Source organism: Schistocerca cancellata, chromosome 1 (genome assembly GCF_023864275.1).
Source record: "Schistocerca cancellata isolate TAMUIC-IGC-003103 chromosome 1, iqSchCanc2.1, whole genome shotgun sequence".
Classification (NCBI taxonomy): Eukaryota; Metazoa; Arthropoda; class Insecta; order Orthoptera; family Acrididae; genus Schistocerca; species Schistocerca cancellata.
Genome location: NC_064626.1, coordinates 819,697,039 through 819,722,847, shown reverse-complemented (window position 1 = coordinate 819,722,847; position 25,809 = coordinate 819,697,039). Strand labels below are relative to the sequence as shown.

Here is a 25,809-nt window from a genome sequence, read left to right as displayed (position 1 = left end):
ATCGGTCACTGCATTGTCAATACCAGACTTCCACCTAACACCTGTTTTAATAGCGTTATGAAACTAACTTGTCATTCTGGTGAGGTGAGCAGTTATTTGTTCTGCTGGAAAGCATATGTCAATGAATTGTGGTCTGTAAAAATTATGAACTTCCTAGCTTCCAGTTGTGGGCGTAAGTATTTTATTGCCTCATAAAGTGTGAGGGGTTCCAATCATAAATGCTCGACTGTTGCTGAGATGACAACAGCTTATGGAAGTAGAAGACTGAAGATTCACATGTGCCCTCATATAACTGCTATAGAGCGACCCTGAGTTTTGTTTGGCATCCATCGACCACCAGTGCAAGGGGTGCTTCTAATTCTGGATGAGTCAGGAGCGCTGCATTCTGCTGTGCTACACTTCGCTGCTTCAAAGGCTGAACTCGTGGCATAAGTCCACTGGATGGGTGAAGTGTCCTTGGTTCTCACTGTGGTGAGTGCTGTTGTAAGATGTTCTTGTTATGCCACTGAGTGTGGCACGTGTCGGCAATAGAAATTCAGCATGCTGAGAAAAAGTTGTAACACATGTACTGTGCACGGGGCATGATCTGCAAAATGGCTTCTACCTTTTCAGGTGGGGGAAGTGAGACCTAGTATGAAATTTGGTACCCTTAAAAAATCGATCTGTGGTTGTCCAAAAAACACACTTGGCTGTGTTCAGTACCATGCCATATTTGTTTAACTGTTCCAGGACTTGTATCAGGTGTTGCTCATGTTGCTCTGCAGTTGACAATAAGATGAGAATGTCGTCTTAAGTATGCGAAACAGAAGGGTAGCCTTGTAGTAAACTGCTGCCATGTTTGTGTGGCATTTCACAAGCCAAATGATGTACCGTATTTACTCGAATTGAAGCCGCACTTTTTTTCCGGTTTTGTAATCCAAAAAACCGCCTGTGGCTTAGAATCGAGTGAAAAAGAAGCGGAAGTTCTGAAAAATGTTGGTGGGTGCCACCACAACTAACTTCTGCCGTCGAATATATGTAGCGCTACACGGGCATGCTTTGTAGGCACAAAGATAAATACTTGCACCAAATCCTCTGCGTCAGTAAATAAATTAAAAAAAAAAGGTGGAAGACGAAGTTTTTTTCTCCGCCCCCTAATTTCAACCACTGCATTTTCATACATTATCCAACGAAGTAAATATAAATTCCGTATTGTTCATCTTCGAATGTAGCAGCATTTCAATGTACCACGAAAATCCGACTGGCAAGACTGTTTGGGATGTTTGTCAATATGGCCAACTTAACGTTCTGAATTTTTTCCTACCTGTGAGAAGAGATGGTTGCTAATAGGAACTTATATGAATTGTGAATCACATGCAGTATTCTCTTCACCATAAGAATAATACGAATATAAACATTTTGCCGTGAGCGGTGACAGGCTGTAAACATGCACTATCAGAATGCGACAAACAATGCATGACACAGTACAGTAATGCATTTTCAGCTTAAGAGTGACGTAAACACCTATAACAAAGAAAACGGTGCTTATCAGATCAAAGAAAAATAAGCAATCAATTCAAACCAGACAAAACACGTGAAAAAGGAAGGGTACCCGTATAAATACGGACGGAGCGCCTGACACATAGCAGTGGCTACCTGGTAAAGTTTAACTGCTAAGATTACGATTCGAACCAAACTACTGTAGCTGTATTGTCATTCATTCGACCTAAATTGTGTCTCATATTACAATGGACCAACTTTGTTTCGATTTGGAGATGCGGCCTAAAACTTTTATCTCCCCTTGAATTTCGAGTCTCAAATTTCAGGTGCGGCTTAGATTCAGGAAAATTTTTTTTCCTTGATTTTGAGTCTCATTTTTCAGGTGCGGCTTAGATTCGAGTGCAGCTTAGATTCGAGTAAATACGGTATACAGACTCTCGAACAATCAAAATAGCGTGGCGATTGTGGTTTTTGGATTGTTTTTCTCCACTACGGGTATCACCTTAGCACCCTCCAGTACACTAAAAATTGTCACAGCGCATAAGACATGGTCTAATTCCACAGTAGAGAAACAGAATACTGATCTGGAACCAGCTGAGCACTTACGGCACTGTAATGCCCACAAAAACGCCATGGAGTATCTTTCTTTGGCTCAAGATACAATGGAGAGAACCATGGACTCTTGGATGTCCATATAATTCTCTCTCTGCGTGATGTTAAATTCTGCCTGATCATTAACCAGTCTGGGACTGTACATTGTGGTCAGCAAGAAACTGGCTGGCTCTCTGTGGTCTTGATATGATGTACAGAATTATGACATCCCGCTTTCAGTGCTCCTGGGGATCATGTCAAGGCTGGGAACCATTGTAGTAGACATGCGTACTCCCCAACATTCGCATGCACAACTTTGGGTGAGTGCATCACTGCGCAGCAATGGAAGCCCGAAGTCACTGGGCCGTTCGCTGAGGAGAGACGGAATAAGGTTTCTGGTCTATGACAACATAGGAGTCTCCAGGAAAAAAATATAAAATTGAGCCAGTATCCACTAGATATTTGTTGCCCAACTTCCCATCATTGATAAAAAGAGCTGAAATGGCACTTGGCAGTCAGAGGCAGCAGCCACCAGCATTTGGGTACGTGCGTGGTGATAAGAGCTTGTGTGCCTGGTCCCTAAATCGTCTGTCATACCAGCAGACTGAGAGCTGTTCTTGTCTGGATGTCGACAAGGTAATGGAAGAAAAACTTCCAGACACCCTGCTGTATCGGTCTCTATTGCTGCTGCTGTTGCACTGGGATAGCAACTCATTGATCTGCTTAGTGAGGGCCTCTACCTCAGCTACCAGATATCATAGGCCTTGATATGTCACAGGTGGTGAACCATACAGGGTGGAAAACATAGTCAACGGTACTGGATTATTTGACATTGTTGGCACATTGTTATACATAGTGACTGATACACCAGTTGGTGCAGGAACTGTAGTGGGCACTGTCCTGTTGGCCTAGTTGGCCACTGCATTCAAAGGCATCTGTGTATGTGATGCTATTGTGGCTTTCAACCGTGGTGCCAAGCGGCTGCTCCATAACATTCACAAAAGGTTGTCTGGCGTGGATCCAGTGTGCTTCGCAATTGCCATAAAAGTTGTGAAGGTTTTCAGTCTCATATATCCTCTTGCGTTTACACTTGCTGGAGGCATTCTTCTTGTGACATGGAACTCTGGCGTATCAATTCTGATTTTAACTTTTCACACGCATGGGCTCCGGGTGGTGCGATGATCATGTTTTCCACTTTAGCAGTGTAATGATGCTTCAGCTGACACATGACCTTTGCGGATTTAGTGGAGTCTGCCACAATACCCGCATAGAGCAAACTGTCTTCCAGCTGCGTGAACCATAGCACTGGGTTGTGTGGCCAGAATTGAGGCAAATGCACTGCTAATTGTGAAACTGACAGAATTCTCGCTTCCAATGAATCTTCCATATCAGATCTAGTGTGGTCACACCTCCTGTGTCACAGGCTAGATCAAATTGGCATCACCACTGTGATTGTACTGCTAGATTCATCGTCAACTGATTCATTATCTAGCCTGTAGGTGTGTGAAATGACATAAGTGTGTATGCGAACCTTCTCTTTACTGTGTTCACTGAGGAAGCTAAACTCTTTACAAGGAAATAACAAGCTCATGGCTTGAGGACACACAATGTTAGTGTAGATAAAATGTATCTGTACTAAGACTCTTTCTTGTTGATAAGAAAAATAACAATACAAGAACACATATAAAAATCATAAAAACACGCTGACAGCTTGGAATAATCCACCTTTGATGCCAGCACCCCTGGCAGCTGACACAGAAAGCCAATTGACAGCTATGCCATAATGATTTTTGTACATATACATTCATGGACATATGACAACTTGACACCACACTGCACTACTCTGCTAGAGAACTGAAGCTCGGTCACAGCAACTTTTCTGCCATCTAAATTTAATTGAGTAAATTGGTAAGAAAGGTACTACTATGAAAAAACCTGCTCCCTCCTCAGTTTTTCTTATGGCTTCAATTTAACTGCTATTAGTAGCTTAATATCTACTAGATTACTATGGTATTTTGTGGGGAAAATATTTTTGCATCTATAAATACTGAATCCTATTTACATTACATTATTACATCTCATACAGCTTTATAACAGACACTGTTACTTGGTATGAAAATAACAGAAATTATAAATCCTTGACTCAGGATACTCAGATAATTTGTAGAAAGAGTATTTAATGAGATATTTTTTCAATTTTCTTTTGAACTGATAGGGATTCCCATTTCTTGCTTTATGTTAGATGGGAGCTTGTTGGACAGCTTACCACCAGAGTACATAATTCCATTCTGAACCCTGGACAAGGATAAGTCTACATGGAAATTATTTTTGTGTCTTGAATTGTGACTGTGTGTATCACAGTACAGTTAAAAACTTACTGCAAAGTAAAAATCTAAATATTGTGAGGAGTCTGTTCGATATCTGGATGTCATCATTTAAACAAGAGGAGGGGGAGAAAGAATATATGATACGAGAATTGCCCTGTGGGCAAGAAAGAGGTTTCTCTTCAATGACTCATACTTGTACATGTGGAGTTGAGCTTATTGCATCTGATGGAAGGCTACTATTGAAATGTTACCACAACTCCTTGAAGTAGTTAGCTTTGGGGTATAGAAGCTTCAGCATGACTTATTTATACTTATTTTTATCCATAAATACTATTTGTTCATGTGAATGAAAAATAAGTATATGCTGAGTTCTTGTTTAATTTTTTTTATGTAGTGGGATCCAGATACAAAGTACAAACATGACCCCGTCATACTGGAAGGAGGATACAGTGACTGGTTGGACAGATATCCTATGTATACAACAAACAGCCATGTTGTTGCACCAGTGTCTGCTAATTCCAATGATTTGTTTGAACTATTAGGTAAGGTAACTTATCTCTAGTTTGAAAGCATAATATTTTAAAAATCTGCAAATGTGTCTCGTATATTTTTAGTGGCAGTTTGTTAAAATTGTGAACCTGCTAGATGCTTTTACAAAGTTTTTTTAAAAATAATTTCAGCTTAATGTACTGACAAGGACAAATGCTTCTGAGAAAGATTCAACAACTTCCCCCATAATACTGTAACAATAGCTGATTTCAGTAGGTGATTTCAGTTTGCTAGCAGTGAACTGAAAGGGACATGAATTTAGTCCACTTGGAAAGAACAGTGATGCTTCAAGTGATATTGTACGGAATTATTGAATAAAAAGTATTTTGAACAGTTAAGCATTCCACTTGCAATACTAATATCTTAGAACCTCTAGCAGCAAGCATATAAGAACTGCTAGCTGAAGTTAAGACTATTGTGAGGCACACAGAAAGAATATGTTTTGTGCAGATAATGAAGCATGGAGAGGATCCACCATGATTAAAAGTTGCTACAAAAGCAAAAGAATCTAACTTGTAGGAAGCTAAAACCATACTCATAATACAAAAGCTGACTGAAGTTAAAATAACCAAAAGGGCAGTTATGTGAGCAGCATTTGTTGAATTTTTAAGAAGATTTAAAAAAGCTGGGATATTTTGATTCCTTGTAAAGTCACCTACCAGACCGAAATCATGTATTCAGTCACTTTTAGATCATACTGCCTTTGATACAGAAAATGTTATAGTGAAGGCCAAAATATTAATTTCAGTCTTCTGTCCTTCCATCACAGCTACAGTGCCAGCTTTTATTCATTTCGTTAGTGCAGAAATGACATGATGACAGGAAATCACTATGTGCATCCACCTGTGTAATGCAGTGCATTTCGGCAGTGAACACTGTCCCGGCTTGCGTACACTGTTCAGTTTGTCGACGGGACTTGAAAGGTCATTTCAAGTTTAGACCACATGCACGCTGCCACTTCACAATAAGAAGAGTTGCCAACATGGGAACTTGCCTGCCATATTAGGGTGCACTGCAGTAACATTATTCAAACATTCAACTACTACTCTGTAACACACACCATTTAACATTTGCCTCATTGTTCAACAATTCTAGCTGTTCACTGCAGCCTACAAATTAGGTACTGTAAGAAGAATTCTACAGAAATGCATACTGCCTTTTTGCAAATTTCTGGGAGGTCTGTATTGACCCAAACAATATGCAACTGTCTCCATACAATCAGTTTGAACTTTCAACAATTTAGGAAAAGGCAGATTGCTACTTACCACAAAGGAGACACATCAAGTTGCAGACAGGCACAATTAAGACACGTACATAAAGCTTTTGGCCACACCCTTCATCACCATTCACACACACAAGAAAACATGCCTCACGCACACATGACCTCCAACTGTAGCATCTTGGGTTGCAATGCAGCTATCACGTGGGATGCAAGGAGCAGTCTGGAGGGGCCGGAGAGGGGAGGGGAAGGGTTAGTAGTGTATTGGTGGGAAAAGAGACGAACACTGTCTGGTGGAATGTGCAGGGACTAGACAGCCAACAGGCACAGCATCAGGAGGTTGTGGGTCAGGGAGGTGGGGGAAAAAAGGAGCAAAAAAGGGGAGGAATGGGCAAAGATGGACAGATGCATTGGCAGAGGGCTGCAAATCAACAGAGTAGGAAATGAGAATGGGGAGGAGATAATAGGGCAGAGGGGATGGAAACTGTTGGGTGGACAGTGTGGGGGCGTTATGTTACTGTAGGTTCAAGCTGGGATAATTATGGGAGCAGAGAATGTGTTGTAAGGATAACACCAATCTGTGCAGTTGAGAAAAGTTGGTGTTGGAGGGAAGGATCCAGATGGCTTGGGTAGTGAAGCTGCCATTGATATCAAGTATGTTATGTTCAGCAGCCTGTTGTGCCCCAGGGTGATCTACTTTGCTCTTGCCCACAGTTTGACAGTGGCATTTGTATGACTACCAACCAGATGTCACCCAGGATGAACAGCTAGTGCCAAACTGTGACCAAGAGCATGGTAGACCATCCTGTGGCACAACATGCAATGGAACATAACGCACTTGATTTCAGTGGCTTCATCACTACCCGAGCCAAATGGATCGTTCCCTCCACTCCCAGCTTTTTCTGAACTGCACCGATATGAGTTATCCTCACAACAGATTGTCCACTCCTGTAATTATCCTGGTCTCAATCTACCTCATTCTGCATCCAACAGTTTCCAACACCTCTGTCCTGTCATCTCCTCCCCATTCTCACCTCCCACCCTCTTTATTTGCAGCCCTCTGCCAATGCATCCACCCGTCTTTCCCCACTCCTCTCCTTTTTTTCTCCACTCCCTGCCCCACAACCTCTTGACGCTCTGCCTATTGGCAGTCTAGTCCCTGCACACTCTACCAGAGAGCGTTCATCTCTCTCCCCACCTGTACACTACTATCTCTTCCCCTTTCTCGCTACCTCCAGATTGCTGCTTGCATCCCATGTGACAGTTGTATTGTGGCCCAAGACACTGGAGTTAGTGGTCACGTGTGTGTGTGTGTGAGGTGTGCTTGCTTATGTGTGTGTGAATGGTGTGTGTGTCTCTTTTACTGATGAAGGCTGTAGTCGAAAGCTTCATGTAAGTGTCTTTCAGTTGTGTCTGTCTGCAACTTGATATTTCTTCTTTACATTAAGTAGCAATCTGTCTTTTCCTACATTGTTAATATTCCTACCCGGAATTTCCATTGCTCAGTTTGTACTTTCGGTATTCATTACAAACAACAGTACTAAACCCCCGCCCCCCCCCCCCCTTTCCAAGCACCATGATGAATGAAAGAGATGAACAGGAGAACACCTGGAATGGATTCTAGGTCAGTGAAGTCATGTCCTCTACACTGGCTGAATGCAGGATTTGTCTGTACCTGCTCATCATCCTAGAAGAGGGTGGAGGGTGTTAAGACACATGGAGCTCTACAGGTTCAACAGGGAGATGAATCAGTTCTGTTTTGGACAAGTACCTGTTACTGATGTCGGAAACCTCCGTTAAAAGTAATTTGAGGACTGTGATCTATTAGAGTATGATCCCCTGAAGTATTTTCCAGCACTACAGTCAACATTTTGGTGTGGGTTCATCTTTGTGGATGATAATGATGCACATGCCCACCTCATGTACGATGTTCTCCATGAGACAGGAATCGACTGAAAAGAATGGTTTGTGGCATTTGTTGACATTAACTCCATTAGCATACTTGGGACCAGTTGCAACTTGCATTACAACATTGCAGGAACCCACCTTGTGCACCGGATGACCTCAGGAAGTCCATTATCAAATAGTGGCAATATCTCACCCACCTTGTGGACAGAATACCAGCAAGGTTACAAGCATGTTACAATGCCCAGGGTGAAGCAGTAGAGTATGAGTGAGACAGCAGATTTTGGTGTCACATATACGCAAACCTGTACTCTATGATATGAATATAATAGAGGGAAACATTCCACGTGGAAAAAATATATCTAAAAAGAAAGATGATGAGACTTACCAAACAAAAGCGCTGGCAGGTCGATAGACACACAAACATACACACAAAATTCTAGCTTTCGCAACAAACGGTTGCTTCGTCAGGAAAGAGGGAAGGAGAGGGAAAGACAAAAGGATGTGGGTTTTAAGTCTCATCATCTTTCTTTTTAGATATATTTTTTCCACGTGGGATATGTGTGTGTGTGTGTGTGTGTGTGTGTGTGTGTGTGTGTGTGTGTGTGTGCGCGCGCGAGTGTATACCTGTCCTTTTTTCCCCCTAAGGTAAGTCTTTCCACTCCCGGGATTGGAATGACTCCTTACTCTCTCCCTTAAAACCCACATCCTTTCGTCTTTCCCTCTCCTTCCCTCTTTCCTGATGAAGCAACCGTTTGTTGCGAAAGCTTGAATTTTGTGTGTATGTTTGTGTTTGTTTGTGTGTCTATCGACCTGCCAGCGCTTTTGTTTGGTAAGTCTCATCATCTTTCTTTTTAGATATACAAACCTGTACTCCTTCACACTGACAGTATTTTGGTTATTATTTTGTTTTTAGTTAATAGTAAAGCTATCTTTTTAGTTTATGGGCGTATATACGAATGTTTTGACTTCTTCTGATTGTTCAGCTTAAAACCTCCTGCACATTGTTGATCAATTTATGAGTGACAAGGTAGGATAAGGGAAATATGAATAATTTGTGTGTGAAGTAATAACACTAATAACAGATAATCCATCCTTTTTCCTAAAACAAAAAACTAATTACAAAATATACTTCAGGTTTCAGTTGCGAAAGAGGGCAGAATAGATTTATAACTTTGGGAATAGGGGAACACTGTTCAGTGATTGTCAGTGAGTTAACGTGACATTCTTACACTTCTGTGTGAGCATAACATATTCTTGTATTTAGTTAGCTCCACTGACATGTAAAACAAACCATGATATGGCAAAGGGTCAAAGCTGAAGAAGCATATTGTGTGTACAGAGAGAAATGTCCCAGTAGGACACTTCCACATACTAGGAACTTTTGTGCTGTTAGCCGTATATTAAGGAATACACATCCTTTTGTATCATGTAGTATTGGAAGGTGATCATCAACCAGGTAATTTGATTAAAAGAAGACTACATACAGGAGGAAGAGTTATAAAAATTCTGAACATACTAACACTTCATTGAAGTCACACATTTATGTTCAGTTCACTCATGGCTTAAACCCTGTGTGCATTGTCACTTCACAGTAAGAAGGAAATCATGACGTAAGATCACAGGAATTTTAATAGTTTATGTATAAAATGATAACAATAATAAAAATTCATCTATCTTTTTCCTGAAAACAAAAATTTTTTTCTTCTGCAGAAGGACTCTGAAAGTTTGTATTAATGATTACTCATTCCACAAAAACATTCCTTTTCCTTGACTAAACAAATTTCTCTGGCAACAGCTTGTGTAATATTCATTACATTTACACCTGTCCAACAGATAAAGGGGCTAGACAAAAATATAGAAATATCACGAGAAATGCATACTTGAACATAAATGCACATCTAGCCAAGACTGCAGGTTGCACTGTTGTATTTGCCCATGAATGACTCCTGTGCAATGTCCTTCATAAGTTGCAGGTGGAATCATGGTCAGAACAGTGTTTGTGTAGTAGTGAGTGCACTATGTGAGAGCTAAGTGAATTCAAATGTGAAAAAATTTTTTGTGCTCATGTGGTTGGTGCTACTGTAACCAAGGAAGCTGAAGTGTTCGGTGTTTCAGCAGACACCATAGCGAAGATCTATGTCGCATACAGGGAAAGCAGAAAAATATCATCTGCTAAGTCACAATGTGGATGAAAGCGTGTGCCAAGTTTTTGTGAGAGTCGTTCATTGAAGAGGATTGTGACGAGAAATAAGAGGACGGCAGCTGCAAAAATCACTTTAGAGCTGAACGCTGCTCTCATAAAGCTTGTCAGCATAAAAGCAACATTAAGAGAGCTTCATGAGCAAACAATTGCAAGGCGAGCTGGAATTCCAAAACCACTCGTGGGTTGTGCAGATGTCATAAAAGAAAATTTGATGCCAAAGCCGAAAAATGTGGGCTATGGACCATTGGAAGAAATTCATTTGGTTGGATGAGTCTTGCTTCACACTGTTTCAAATTTATTTGACCATTTTGGCCGATCAAGTCCATCTCATGGTACAAAATATTTTGATGAGTAGTTGTTTATTCAAGCAACTTTAAAATACAAATTTTTAACAAGCCACTCTTAAAATAAATATTGTGTCTATGTAATTTGAATATGACAGCAGCTGAATCTTACTACAGATTTTTGCATGAGAGGGAAGCAGCAACAACTATTCGTGGAGAGTTCTTACGAAACTTATAAAACTTTTCCCTCTCCTTCAGGTTGGCTGGTACAGCAAACATATAAATATTATTTTGAAGAAAAACAGTCTTGGTTGCAGTAATTATTGTTTAATGATGTGTTTCGTCTCTTTAGGACATCATCATAATTTCTACAAATAAACAAGAAAGAATAAAATAAATAATCACAGGCAGTGCTTGATTTGTGATGGTATGCACCAGTATTCCGTACCGATACCTCTGACAATAGAAAAATCATAACTGCAGATTTTGAGATGTGGTAAAATAGAAATTTATCTTTTATCAATACAAATGTTGTTTTCATGCTTTTAAAATGCTCAGAAAGGCATTAAAATAACATTTTAAGAAGTTCAAATTTCAGAAACACACCTCCGGAAGGTCTCTATACCGGAACCTTATTTTTTAAAAATGAAGCGCTTGGCTGCAATTGTGGTCATGTCGTGCATAGCTTGAAATAAAAATATTAAAGAAGCATGTACAAACCATTAGAAAGAAAGGTTATATTTATTGTTATACTGTAGAATAAGCATGCGTCAAGACTGTGCTAAACAAGAGGGGGATTACCTATATATATGAAGTAGTAAGAAAACCTTTAAAGAACGAAAATAAAGTACAATAGTAGAGGCAGATTGGATTAGATTAGGTTAGATTAGAGGCAGAATGAAAAGTGCAAGCCGTACCTTCGATACACACATAACAGAAGGTACAGCAATGCAGTGATAGGACCACACTTACATAAATGTGGATATGTGGCTCCATTTAAACACAGTATAGTAAAAATTGATCAATACTGTTGAAGACATCAAGCATGTAAACAGTTAAATATTGGACTAAGTGTTCCACGGGACTTTGCGGCAGAAACTAACACTGATGTCGTGCATGAGTAAATTTGAAATGAAAGTTTTAATTAAATGCATGTGTCCACCTCAGCAGGTATTATGTTCTGTTTCCTTCAGCTTACCATTCACTATCACTTGTGCTCCAAGGACGAACTTCAGACCTAAAATTCCAAATACTGCATTAATAGAAGAATAAACAAGATGTCGACTTCGGAGATTAATGTACTTATTCAGTTTTTTCACCATACTCCTGCAAAACTCTGTTTTTAAAGTAGACCATATTCATTGATCAAAGGGATTATGGTCCCTCATGTTGACAGTTGTTGATTTGACTGGTTCCCTCTCACCCCAGTGCGCTATCTTCCTGGATGTTGAAATCTCACAGATGGCTCCACCTGCACCTATGTCCATATTAAACACATTAACCACCAACAATAGCTGCATTTTGACGGGTGTCATTCCTTTCACATCAAAAAGTTCTCCCATACAGCCAGGCCACCCTTGGACACTGTATCTGCAGTAACAAAAACCCCCTTCCCCCCAGTATGCAGAAGAGCTTATGAGGGTCTTCATAGGTCGGCACTATCCCCCAAACTTAGTTCACAAACAGATTTCATGGGCTATATTCTCACACATCCCTAATCCCCCCCCCATGAATCAGCTACAAAGAAGTGTCCCTCTTGCCACCCAGTATCACTTAATTGTAAATTTCCGTTCGTCTGTCATGTCACCCCCTCCCAATTCACGACTTCACCGGCCGGCTCCCACACTCACGCATCACATGCCTAGCTGATGCACCTGCCACCTTTCCCTCCCATATTTCTAACCTGCAACTGCACCTACACATCCTGTACCCAGTCTGTTCTAACTGCTGAACTGCAATTATTTTGGAAGCTAGTAGGTTTTCTTTCTCCTCTGTGTATTGATGACTCAACACTTCTGCTGTAAGTGAATGGTCTCCTTTACTTCTAAATTATTTACATTCTATCAGAACTTATCCATAATATTTATAAAGCAAGAAATTTGATAGAGAATACCATTTGCTACTTGATTTCATAGTTGGTGTTGTATTATTCAGTGGTGGATGGTTTACAAGGATGTTGGATATGTCCTAGTATTAGTAAAAAATTCATATATACAATAATCAAACAATGGAAAATACAGGATGGAATTTAACAATATTATGAGAAGGAAAGTAGCTACTCACCATATAGAGGAGATGCTGAGTTTCCATAATGAGATGTTGAGTTCAGAAAGAGGATAAGACAATAGTGTTAGCTACTGCAAAATGTGAAAGTGTGTTGTGAAATTTACAGGTGTGTGTTGTTATTAATTACTTGTGTTGCGCTTTTTACCAAGATCCTACCCTATATTATCTAAGTAATCCTTCACCACATATTTATTTTTTAATAGCCTTTTTAAATAAGTTTGCTTTTGTGATCTCTCTTAACAATTATCATCTGAAAACATAAAGTCTGTCATCCATAAATGTAACATTTTGGGCAATTTATCATAACATTTATTTCCTTGGTAGAAAATGCTAGTTGAGGTTCCTGTTTAGTAATTATTTGTAAATATAAGTAACAGTTTACATTGTGTTCCACTGTCATGGGCATAGCTGGTTTTGCAGTAATTATCAAGGTTATTTATTAAGTGTATAACTGATTGTAAATGTACTTGCATAATGAATTTAGAATCTTCAATATTTTGAGCAGGTTGTTAAACCAGAGTGATTACTATTTGTGGTTATTATTATGCTTATGGTCCTGTAGAAACTGTTGTTGTTGTTGTTGTTGTGGTCTTCAGTCCTGAGACTGGTTTGATGCAGCTCTCCATGCTACTCTATCCTGTGCAAGCTTCTTCATCTCCCAGTACCTACTGCAACCTACATCCTTCTGAATCTGCTTAGTGTATTCATCTCTTGGTCTCCCACTACGATTTTTACCCTCCACGCTGCTCTCCAATACTAAATTGGTGATCCCTTGATGCCTCAGAACATGTCCTACCAACCGATCCCTTCTTCTGGTCAAGTTGTGCCACAAACTTCTCTTCTCCCCAATCCTATTCAGTACCTCCTCATTAGTTATGTGATCTACCCATCTAATCTTCAGCATTCTTCTGTAGCACCACATTTCGAAAGCTTCTATTCTCTTCTTGTACCAAACTATTTACCGTCCATGTTTCACTTCCATACATGGCTACACTCCATACAAATACTTTCAGAAATGACTTCCTCACACTTAAATCTATACTCAATGTTAACAAATTACTCTTCTTCAGAAACGCTTTCCTTGCCATTGCCAGTCTACATTTTATATCCTCTCTGCTTCGACCATCATCAGTTATTTTGCTCCCCAAATAGTAAAACTCCTTTACTACTTTAAGTGTCTCATTTCCTAATCTAATACCCTCAACATCACCTGACTTAATTCGACTACATTCCATTATCATCGTTTTGCTTTTGTTGATGTTCATCTTATATCCTCCCTTCAAGACACCATCCATTCCGTTCAACTGCTCTTCCAAGTCCTTTGCTGTCTCTGACAGAATTACAATGTCATCGGCGAACCTCAACGTTTTTATTTCTTCTCCATGGATTTTAATACCTACTCCGAATTTTTCTTTTGTTTCCTTTACTGCTTGCTCAATATACAGATTGAATAGCATCGGGGAGAGGCTACAACCCTGTCTTACTCCCTTCCCAACCACTGCTTCTCTTTCATGTCCCTCGACTCTTATAACTGCCATCTGGTTTCTGTACAAATTGTAAATAGCCTTTCGCTCCCTGTATTTTACCCCTGCCACCTTTAGAATTTGAAAGAGAGTATTCCAGTCAACATTGTCAAAAGCTTTCTCTAAGTCTACAAATGCTAGAAACGTAGGTTTGCCTTTCCTTAATCTTTCTTGTAAGATAAGTCTTAAGGTCAGTATTGCCTCACGTGTTCCAGTATTTCTACGGAATCCAAACTGATCTTCCCCAAGGTCGGCTTCTACTAGTTTTTCCATTCGTCTGTAAAGAATTCGTGTTAGTATTTTGCAGCTGTGGCTTATTAAACTGATTGTTCGGTAATTCTCACATCTGTCAACACCTGCTTTCTTTGGAATTGGAATTATTATATTCTTCTTGAAGTCTGAGGGTATTTCGCCTGTCTCATAAATCTTGGTCACCAGATGGTAGAGTTTTGTCAGGACTGGCTCTCCCAAGGCCGTCAGTAGTTCCAATGGAATGTTGTCTACTCCGGGGGCCTTGTTTCGACTCAGGTCTTTTAGTGCTCTGGCAAACTCTTCACGCAGTATCGTATCTCCCATTTCATCTTCATCTACATCCTCTACCATTTCCATAATATTGTCCTCAAGTACATCACCCTTGTATAAACCCTCTATATACTCCTTCCATCTTTCTGCTTTCCCTTCTTTTCTTAGAACTGGGTTTCCATCTGAGCTCTTGATGTTCATACAAGTGGTTCTCTTATCTCCAAAGGTCTCTTAGGCAGTATCTATCTTACCCCTAGTGAGATAAGCCTTACATTTGTCCTCTAGCCATCCCTGCTTAGCCATTTTGCACTTCCTGTCGATCTCATTTTTAAGACGTTTGTATTCCTTTTTACCTGCTTCACTTACTGCATTTTTGTATTTTCTCCTTTCATCAATTAAATTCAGTATCTCTTCTGTTACCCAAGGATTTCTACTAGCCCTCGTCTTTTTACCTACTTGATCCTCTGCTGCCTTCACTACTTCATCCCTCAAAGCTACCCATTCTTCTTCTACTGTATTTCTTTCCCCCATTCCTGTCAATTGTTCCCTTGTGCTCTCCCTTAAACTCTGTACAACCTCTGGTTCTTTCAGTTTATCCAGATCCCATCTCATTAAATTCCCCCCCCCCCCCCCCCCCCCCCCTTTTACAGTTTCTTCAGTGTTAATCTACAGTTCATAACCAAAAGATTGTGGTCAGAGTCCACATCTGCCCCTGGAAATGTCTTACAATTTATAACCTGGTTCCTAAATCTGTCTTACCATTATATAATCTATCTGATACCTTTTAGTATCTCCAGGGTTCTTCCATGTATACAACCTTCTATCATGATTCTTAAACCAAGTGTTAGGTATGATTAAGTTGTGCTCTGTGCAAAATTCTACCAGGCGGCTTCCTCTTTCATTTCTTAGCCCCAATCCATATTCACCTACTACTTTTCCTTCTCTCCCGTTTCCTACACTCGAATTCCAGTCACCCATGACTATTAAATTTTCGTCTCCCTTCACTATCTGAATATTTTCTTTTATGTCATCATACATTTCTCCAATTTCTTCGTCATCTGCAGAGCTAGTTGGCATATAAACTTGTACTACTGTAGTAGGTGTGGGCTTCGTATCTATCTTGGCCACAATAATGCGTTCACTATGCTGTTTTTAGTAGCTTACCCACGTTCCTATTCATTGTTAAACCTACTCCTGAATTACCCCTATTTGACTTTGTGTTTATAACCCTGTAGTCACCTGACCAGAAGTCTTGTTCGTCCTGCCACCGTACATCACTAATTCTCACTATATCTAACTTTAACCTATACATTTCCCTTTTCAAATTTTCTAACCTACCTGCCCGATTAAGGGATCTGACATTCCACGCTGTAGAAACTATGTTCATATTTTATTCATTTGTTGCCGGCCACTGTGGTCGAGCAGTTCTAGGCGCATCAGTCTGGAACCATGTGCTGCTACGGTCGCACGTTCGAATCTTGCCTCAGGCATGGATGTGTGTGATGTCCTTAGGTTAGTTAGGTTTACGTAGTTCTAAGTGTAGTGGACTGATGACCTCGGATATTAAGTCCCATAGTGCTTAGAGCCATTTGAACCATATTTATTCATTTGTTCCCCCGGAAAGAATTCCATAGCTAAGAACTGAGTGTACACATGAGCAGTATGTAACTAAAAGGCTCTAAGAGCATAGTATGCTGGTGATATTCTCTTTGCAAGCATTTTGAGTGTTCATACCACTTAAACTGAGAATCGGTATTCTTTTCTAAAAACATTGTGTTTGTTACCTAATTTACAGGGTGTTACCAAATGGTACGGCCAAACTTTCAGGAAACATTCCTCACACACAAATAAAGAAAAGATGTTATGTGGACATGTGTCCAGAAACGCTTATTTTCCATGTTAGAGCTAATTTTAGTTTCGTCCACCTGCGCTCAATGGAGCACGTTATCATGATTTCATACGGTATACTCTACCTGTGCTGCTAGAACATGTGCCTTTACAAGTACGACACAACATGTGGTTCATGCACGATGGAGCTCCTGCACATTTCAGTCGAAGTGTTCGTATGCTTTTCAACAAATGATTCGGTGACCGATGGATTGGTAGAGGCGGACCAATTCCGAGGCCTCCACGCTCTCCTGACCTCAACCCTCTTGACTTTCATTTATGGGAGCATTTGAAAGCTCTTGTCTACGCAACCCTGGTACCAAATGTAGAGACTCTTCGCGCTCTTATTGTGGACGGCTGTGATACAATACACCATTCTCCAGGGCTGCATCAGCGTATCAGGGATTCCATGCGACGGAGGGTGGATGCATGTATCCTCGCTAACGGAGGACATTTTGAACATTTCCTGTAACAAAGTGTTTGAAGTCATGCTGGTACGTTCTGTTGCTGTGTGTTTCCATTCCATGATTAATGTGATTTGAAGAGAAGTAACAAAATGAGCTCTAACATGGAAAGTAAGCGTTTCCGGACACATGTCCACATAACATATTTTCTTTCTTTGTGTGTGAGGAATGTTTCCTGAAAGTTTGGCTGTACCTTTTTTGTAACACCCTGTAGAGGTACTATCTTCATTAATTTAACTGTCTTTTTTTCCACTTTTCAAAGTAAAATTAATGAATTTATTTTCTTCATGTTAAGTTTAACTTCACTGCATATAGACAAATTATAGACTTCCCTTAGGGTTTCATTTTCTTTCTCTGCAGGTAGCTCCCTTGTTTTTTATCTTACTAAAATATTGGTGTCATCAGTAAAGAGATTTTTTTCCATGACTAACAATATAGGGTAATTTAGTGAAGTATTTCAGGAACAGTAATATAGGAACTCCTATATTAATGTAGTTTGGATCTGATAAGTGCTTCACTCACAGTTTAGCCTTATTTGAGGTTTTTGTTATCTCCACTTTTTGTACCCTAATTGCTATGTATGATCAGAACCAGCCATTAGCTGCATTTCTTATTCCAGATGACACTAGCTTATGTAGTAGAATCATGTACCGGGTGATCAAAAAGTCAGTATAAATTTGAAAACTGAATAAATCACGGAATAATGTAGAGAGGTACAAATTGACACACATGCTTGGAATGACATGGGGTTTTATTAGAACAAAAACAAAAAAAAAAATATACAAACGTTCAAAAAATGTCCGACAGATGGCGCTTCATCTGATCAGAATAGCAATAATTAGCCTAACAAAATAAGGCAAAGCAAAGATGATGTTCTTTACAGCAAATGCTCATATGTCCACCATCATTCCTCAACAATAGCTGTAGCCGAGGAATAATGTTGTGAACAGCACTGTAAAGCATGTCCAGAGTTATGGTGAGGCATTGGCGTCGGTGTTGTCTTTCAGCATCCCTAGAGATGTCGGTTGATCAAAAACCCCGTGTTATTCCAAGCATGTGTGTCAATTTTTACCTCTCAGTCTACATTATTCCGTGGTTTATTAAGTTTTCAAATTTATACAGACAGTTCTAAGAATATGCTCTGTGACACACTCATCCTTGTTATGAGCATCAAGTACTACTTTTGTTAATTCTACGACAGCTGATTTTGTACTCCTACATCTTCATGCCAAAACTGTGATGCATTTGAAAAGTTGTGTGACAATAACATACTTTATACACCTTGTCATGGTAGATAAAAATTGGTATTTCTCTGATATTATTTGCTGGCAATACACTTCTATACAATGAAACCACTATATTAGAATGAAATTTTCACTCTGCAGTGGAAAGTGCACTGGTATGAAAGTTCCTGGCAGATTTAAACTGTGTGCTGGACCGCGACTTGAATTCAGGACCCGAGTTCAAGTCTCTGTCCTGTACACAGTTTTAATCTACAAGTAAGTTTCAAGCCACATTATTATTTCCCTGTGATTGACATTTGATGCAGGGACTGTCAGTCGTCCGCCACAATCAGAAAGTTTATGTAATAGATGAAAAGGCTAGGTTTGAACAATCACTAATCAATCACCAGGTGAGGTGGCGCAGTGGTTAGTATACAGGACTCTCATTCAGGAGGATGACTGTTCAAACCCGTGTCCTGCCATCCTAATTTAGGTTTTCTGTAATTTCTGTAAACTGCTTTAGGCAAATGCCGGGATTGTTCCTTTGGAAGATTACGGCCAATTTCCTTCCCTCATCTGATGGGATCGATGACCTTGCTGTGTGGTCCCTCCTCCCAGATCAAGCAACCAACTAATCAGTCTGTGGGCTCACAAGGAGAAGAAAGGGTGGGAAGAACTTCAAGAAATCATCTATATGGTAGTGTAGGTTAGGGTCCAAGGTATCACATCCTGGATCCATTCCTGAAATTGGACTCTCATTTGCAAGTAATCAATGAAAAAAATTTTCCAAGATGCTCCAGGGGCTTAAATATGTAGTATTTTGCAGAATGATGGCTGTAGTGTAATGGTGAAGATATATTCCTAATGTGCATAAGGTTGTGAGTTTGAATGTTGTCACATGCCATGATTTTTTTTTATTTTTAAATGCTTATCAAAATTATTTTGATAATTATTTTTATTCATTGAATCGGTTTAAATGTAATTTTTTATTTCTAATATTTCACAGTATCATAGTATTGACCCTTTTCTTTGCTCGTATTTTTTCTTCCTATCATTCTTTATTCATTTGAAATATTTGTGCAAAAAAAGGATAAGATAATAAATCAATCATATAGGCCATGTAATGGCATCAACAATTTATTTTTCATTACAAGCTGTACATTTTTTGTGGTAATCGCCATACAAACATTTAAAACATAAATTCTTGTTGCACTATGGGCAAAATAAAGCAGATGAAGATTTAAACGAGAGAAGGGATTATAAATAAAATGAATTTTAAGCAGAATGAGGAATAGAAGTAATGAATGCAATAACATGGATGAAAATATAAAACGATAAAATGGAAGAAATTAAAACAAACATAATCATCATCATCATCTTGGACAATTTCCATTCTCTGTCCAGGTCTGTATGGAACATAGGCCTCTCCATCGTCTTCTGTCTTGCCACCATCTCTCCGTCTTCACCTTGGTCTAGTCTTCTCCTTTCTTCTGGAGGCATTCCTCTACTCCTTTCAGCTGTCTGTCTCTTGGGCTTCCTCTTGGTCTCTTTCCTTCCAGTTTCATCTCGTGTATCCTCCCAAGTATCCTCTTCTCATCCATTCTCTTAACGTGTCCATACTATCTCAGCTTTGATTTCTCTATCTCCTCCTGTCTGGGTCCACCTTCATTAACTCTCTGATCCTATCATTTCTTAACCCGTCTTCCTTTGTCACTCCAATACTGTTTCTCAAGAATTTCATCTCCATAGCTTTTCCCTCTTCCTTTCATAACCCAGGTTTTTGATGAATATGTCAGGATCAGAACATAGTATGGCTGGTATAAAACCTTTTTACTGAATTGGGGTACATCCTTGCTCCATATCAGGCTTCTGACACTCTTCCAAAATGCTTCTGCTTTTCTGCCCGTTCATTTATTTCTCTGTCGTCCATCTTCCTGTGTCAGACTTCCTAGGTACTTGAAACTCTCTACTCTCCTCGATCATTCCCCACCAATTATAATTCCCATTGTTCCTCTCTCCTCATTTCTTGTTGTCATAATCATCTCACTCTTACGTATACTAAATTTCATCCCATATTCTTGTAGTGTTCGTTCCCATATGTCCACCTGCTCTTGTACTTCCTCCTCCTCATTCCCCCAAATCATCAGATCATCTGCAAACACCATAGCTTTCATATTCCTGTCACCAATTACTTGTGCTACTGTACTCATTACATCATCCATCACTACAATGAAGAGTAATGGTGAAAGTGCACTTCCCTGCCTCAAGCCATTCTTCTGCTCAGTCCAAGCTGATCTCTCTCCTTCCACTTTCACACAGCTCACACTTCCATGGTACATTTCCCTTATCCTCCAAATAATTTGTTTTGCTACTCCTCTGTTCTCCAGGGCTTTCCACACTTTGCTTTTAAGTACACTATCATACTCTTTTTCAGTGTCCAGGAAGGTCATTAGTAGACCTATTCCATATTCATAGTGCTGTTCCTGCAGTTGTCTTACAGCAAAAATTAGATCCACCGTGGACCTTCCTGTTCTGAAGCCATGTTGCTCTTCTCTCATTCTTCCTTCTAATTTTCCCCGAATTTGTCCTTCCAAAATTTCCTCAAAAATCTTTGCACAATGGCTCATCAATGTTATCCCCTTGCACTCTTTTCTATTTCCCTTCTTAAAGATCAGGACAATTATTCTCTTCTTCTGGTCTTCTGGGATCATCTTCTGTCTCCACACAATTTTCATTACTCAATATAGCCATTGTATCCCTACCTCTCCTGCTGCTCTCATCATCTCTACACTTAGCTGGTGACTTCCCTCCCTTCATCTTGCCCAATGCCTCTTCCACTTCTCCCCATGTAAGGTCTTTTTCTAATCAAAGTTAATCACTCTAAAGTTAATCAATAAAAATAATTAAAATCATATGGACAAAGATACCAAGTGAAAGAAAAAGTAATAAGAAGAAAAAATGAAAGCAAATGAAAAATTTAAATGATGACAAAAATGATGCAACAAAGAAATAAAAAATATAATCAGTCAATCAAATAAAAATAATAATCGAAGTCATGAAGACTTAATAATAAAAAAATATCAAACCACTTGATGAGATTTGAACCCACAACTTTCTGCATGCCAGGAATACGTCTTAACCACTAAGCTCAGCAATCATTCTGTGTAATACTACTACTATTAAGTCTCTAAAGCATTACAGGAAATTATTTTTCATAAATTGCACTAAACATTTCAAACTATCAATCCCACCCCTGGGCATCTCTTCCTGTCAGTATGTCAAATACATTGGGTAACCAAGCAGAATGATTTAACATGGAATGTCCACATAAATTCAATTGCGGGGAAGCCAGGAAACAGACTGATTCTCATTGGCAGAAAACTAAGGAAGTGTAAGTATCCACAAAAAAGATGGTTTACAAAACTTTTGTCAGGCTGAATCTAAAATTGTCAGTGTGGGACCCTTACCCTTGAATTAATCGAATAATAAGTTTTTAAGACAAGTTGTGTGATTTGTTATGATTTTGTTCACTCAAGTTGAGAGCCTTATTGAAATGTCCTACATATTACATAGGGAGAATCTACACGACAGATGTGGTGTCTAGTTCAATGAGTGAACATTACAAGATTGAGCAACCAACATTTTATTTTTCTCCCATGTACATTTCCCGTGGTAACCAGATCAGTAATATTCCTTTGTAGAACAAGATAAGGGCAGAAAAAAAGGGAATAATATTGGTAAACTACATCAAACTCTCGCCAAACCAGCCTTTACTAGTTTGGCCTTTCAACAATTCAGCTTGCATCGAAATGACACACAAGAATGAACCATCAGGTGCAACAGTGTCGTTAGTTAATTACAATGTTAAAGAATGCTACACATATTTGAAATTGTGGGAATCTCTACAGTTCAGTATCATGTCTTCTAAAAGGAAACATGTTATGCTAGAACTCAAGCAGAAATTCAGAATTTTAGGGAAGGTGAAAGCCACTGCTGCTGAGTACAGTGTTGGACAAGCAGCTATTTATGATATCAAAAAGAAAGACTGTTTTATTCAACATTATGCAACCCAAATGGATAGTGAGCTGGGAAAACAGGTTATGGGAAAAAGTTAGAATGAAGAACTGGACGTAGATGTTTGTAGATGGTTCATACAGCAGTGCAGTAAGGGAAGTCCAGATAGTGGTCCCATAATAAAAGAAAAAGGAGCTGCATTTAACAAACAACTTGGTGGTAGTAACTTGTTTGTAGCAAGTGAGGGTTGGCTATCGGAAAAAATTAAATGGCGTTCAGTATCTGACAGCCACCGGGGAAAGTCACTCAGCTGATGGACAATATGCAGACGAGTTTGTAAACAAGTTAAGGAAGGTAATAGAGAAGGAAGATATAACTGCTGATGCCTTGTACAGTGCTGATGAAAGCGCACTCTTTTACAAGATCCTTCCTTCAGAAACATTAGTTGCCAAGCATGAGAAGGAGACTTGTGGGTACAAGCAAGAGAAACAGTGCGTAACATAAATGGAATGTTGTAACGCGAATGCAAGTCATAAGCTACTGCTCACGGTAATTGGGAAATACCAACATTCACTTTGTTTTCGACAGGGTGACATAAATACACTACTAGTGCAATATTGCACTCAGAAGAAAGCGTGGCTGTACAGAAAAATATTCTCTCGGTGGTTCCATGAAACATTTGTACCAGCAGTGAGAAAAGATCCGAAGAAGAAGAAGAAGAAGAAGAAGAAGAAAAAGAAGAAGAAGCTTCCACTGTAAGCTGTTCTTATTACTGAAGTGCCCCCAATCATTCTTCCAATGTGGCTCTGAAACCCAGGGGTTTACAAGCACTTTTTCTTCCATGTAGTGTGCAGCCCTGATTCAGCTCATGGACTAGGGAATTTTGGAATCAATTAAATGTCATTATCAACATGCACACCTGGCCTCCTTGCTGAATGAATATGAAAATGACTCTTCCAAGACTATGCTGAAGGTGTCGAAGCAATGAACTTACTCGATGTTCTCCAAGAAGCTGAAGCGTGGGATAAAGTGGAAAGCACTATGATGATAAAGGGCTGGAGAAAAGTGTTGCCATCCATTGAAGCAGAGTTAGATCCAGAACTGAGTGACAGCGATGAGCCACTCAATTAAGAGTCATCAGTTGCTGATACCTTGTACACTGACATGTTCCACAAGCTTCCAGGAGGAGGAGAAATTGATGATGAAGATGTTGCTAAGTGGTTGAAAGAGGAAACCTGTGAGACGGACCAAACTTTTACAGATGAAAAAAATAATCAAAAGCAAAAGCAAGCAGGAAAGTGTTCAAAGTGATGAAAAAGGGGACAGAGAAGGAGTGAGCATGAAGATTTCTCACACTACAGACATCTTCCTGGAGTACATTATGCCGCAACCAGATACTTGCAGTACCAATGTAATGATAATAAATTAGTTGTGTGACAAAGCGTGCTGCCATCGCATATTGTCATTCGGACAATTAAAAATTTGGAACATGTTTCATAATGTGTGATACTACTGTATGATTATGTACACACTCATTGACAAAGTTGCCTTTGGAAATGAATATATCATTGAATTTAATAAAGTATATCCTCCTATATTTTTAAAATTGTCTGTTCGGATTTAGTGAAGCACATCCTCTATGTTTTTAGAGTTATATCTTTGGATTTAATAAAGTACATCCCCTATGTTTTTAAAATAAATTTCAGACACTCTCAATAATCCAGCACTTCCACTAATCCAACACCCATATGTGAAATGAATGGCCTGATTACCTAGAGTCTAACGTGTGTGTGTGTGTGTCAAATTATACTATGCCTCGAAGGATATAGATAAAGAATGTAAGTTGAAAGATGTTTCCAGGTAAGCTGGAATGAGTTTCTGTATTGTTCTTTTTACACAACACAAGCAGTCATCTACTTTTCTTTACACAATGAAAGACAACATGTTACTGGCATTATCAGGGTAATTTCATTGCAAGTGTTTGTGCCTTGTAAAGCATAGAGCACTATTTGATTTTCATTTATAGAGGTGTAAAGGCAAGCCTCCAGGGAAAATGTATCCTGAATGGAGACATATGTGACGCTATGTAGTTGCTGGCTAAAATACTTAAAAACTGTGATATTTTCTCATTTAGCTATAATTTAGCCCAATTTTCCTTTCAGATAAAATAAATAATAATTAGAAACATTCTGTGATTGCTGCAGTGGTGTAGGGAATTCCTTCTTAATCTCCTTCCGAAGAGAAGAATTTAAACTATCACTTTTTAGTAGTTTATATATTTGTATTGCAACATTTTATATGTTGATTATTTTGTTATCTACTTTCCTTTTCACTGAGTTGTAGTATTCGTTCTATTGGCCAGCTTGGTACTTGTAAATTAAGTTTTTCTTTTTTATGTGTTATTTTGTCTTTGTTTCAGATACAATAGAATACCCTGATATAAATGACTCAGTCACAAATATTGCACCATCACTGCCAAAAGTGGATCGTTCATCCAAACCAGCACATGTTGCTATAGCTGGACCAACTATCAGTAATAGTACAGGCCCAAGTGACGCTGATGCTGGTGGTGGCAGTGTTGTTTCGGTTGCTCCATCAGTGCAACATGATAATGTGAGTTTTACACCACACAACAAGCCAGCCTTTGATCGTTCATCTAAGGCAGCAGCTCTTCAATTGTATGAGGAAAGAAGTCGTGCTTTAGCCAGCCTTCTAGAAAAGCGAGAGACATTGGCAAATAGCACACTGAATTTGGAAAAAAACCGGCTTAAAGCAGAAGAAGAGTGGGAGCAAATTAGACTACGTAAAGAGAAGGAAGCAGAAGAGGAACTGAGAATGCAGCTTCAGCAGAAGGAGGAAGAACTGCTAAAAAATATAAGGAACTTAGAAAAGGAACGAAAGGAGAAGGTAAGTTATTTAAATCACGTTGCAGCTGTACTAGAAAAGTACATGTGTAATGGTATGTTAAAGAAAAACTAATGTGAATTTTTGTTTTCTCGAAAGAATTTCTTTTGTTTGTCTACATAACTGTTAGATAGATAGATAGATAGATATTCAGCAATCACAGGCCCTGCAGACCACATGGTGCTTCCGCAAACTGCCTCCATCCCTTGCTGTTTTGTGCCCCTCCAGGTGTCTTCAATTCCCAGGGCTGCTAGGTCCTTCGCCAGGTCGTCCATCCAGCGCTGCCTTGGTCGTCCAATGGGGCATTTGGTGTTCGGTTTCCCCACTAGTGCTATCTTCGCCTTTCTTCTATCTGGCATATGGGCTACATGGCCCATCCATTGTATTCCTTTGCTCTTTATCTTCTGTAGGATAGTTGGTTGTTGC

General features: G+C 39.4%; 1 protein-coding gene across 1 annotated transcript in view; it reads left to right on the top strand.

The window, feature by feature from the left end:
• The window catches only part of LOC126188311 (ubiquitin carboxyl-terminal hydrolase 8), a 234,883-nt gene that overhangs the window by 100,968 nt on the left and 108,106 nt on the right, over positions 1–25,809 (top strand). The window contains exons 6-7 of the mRNA XM_049929908.1: positions 4,792–4,939; positions 24,899–25,386. Coding sequence (XP_049785865.1) covers positions 4,792–4,939; positions 24,899–25,386 — 636 coding nt within the window. The remainder of the gene's footprint in view (positions 1–4,791; positions 4,940–24,898; positions 25,387–25,809) is intronic.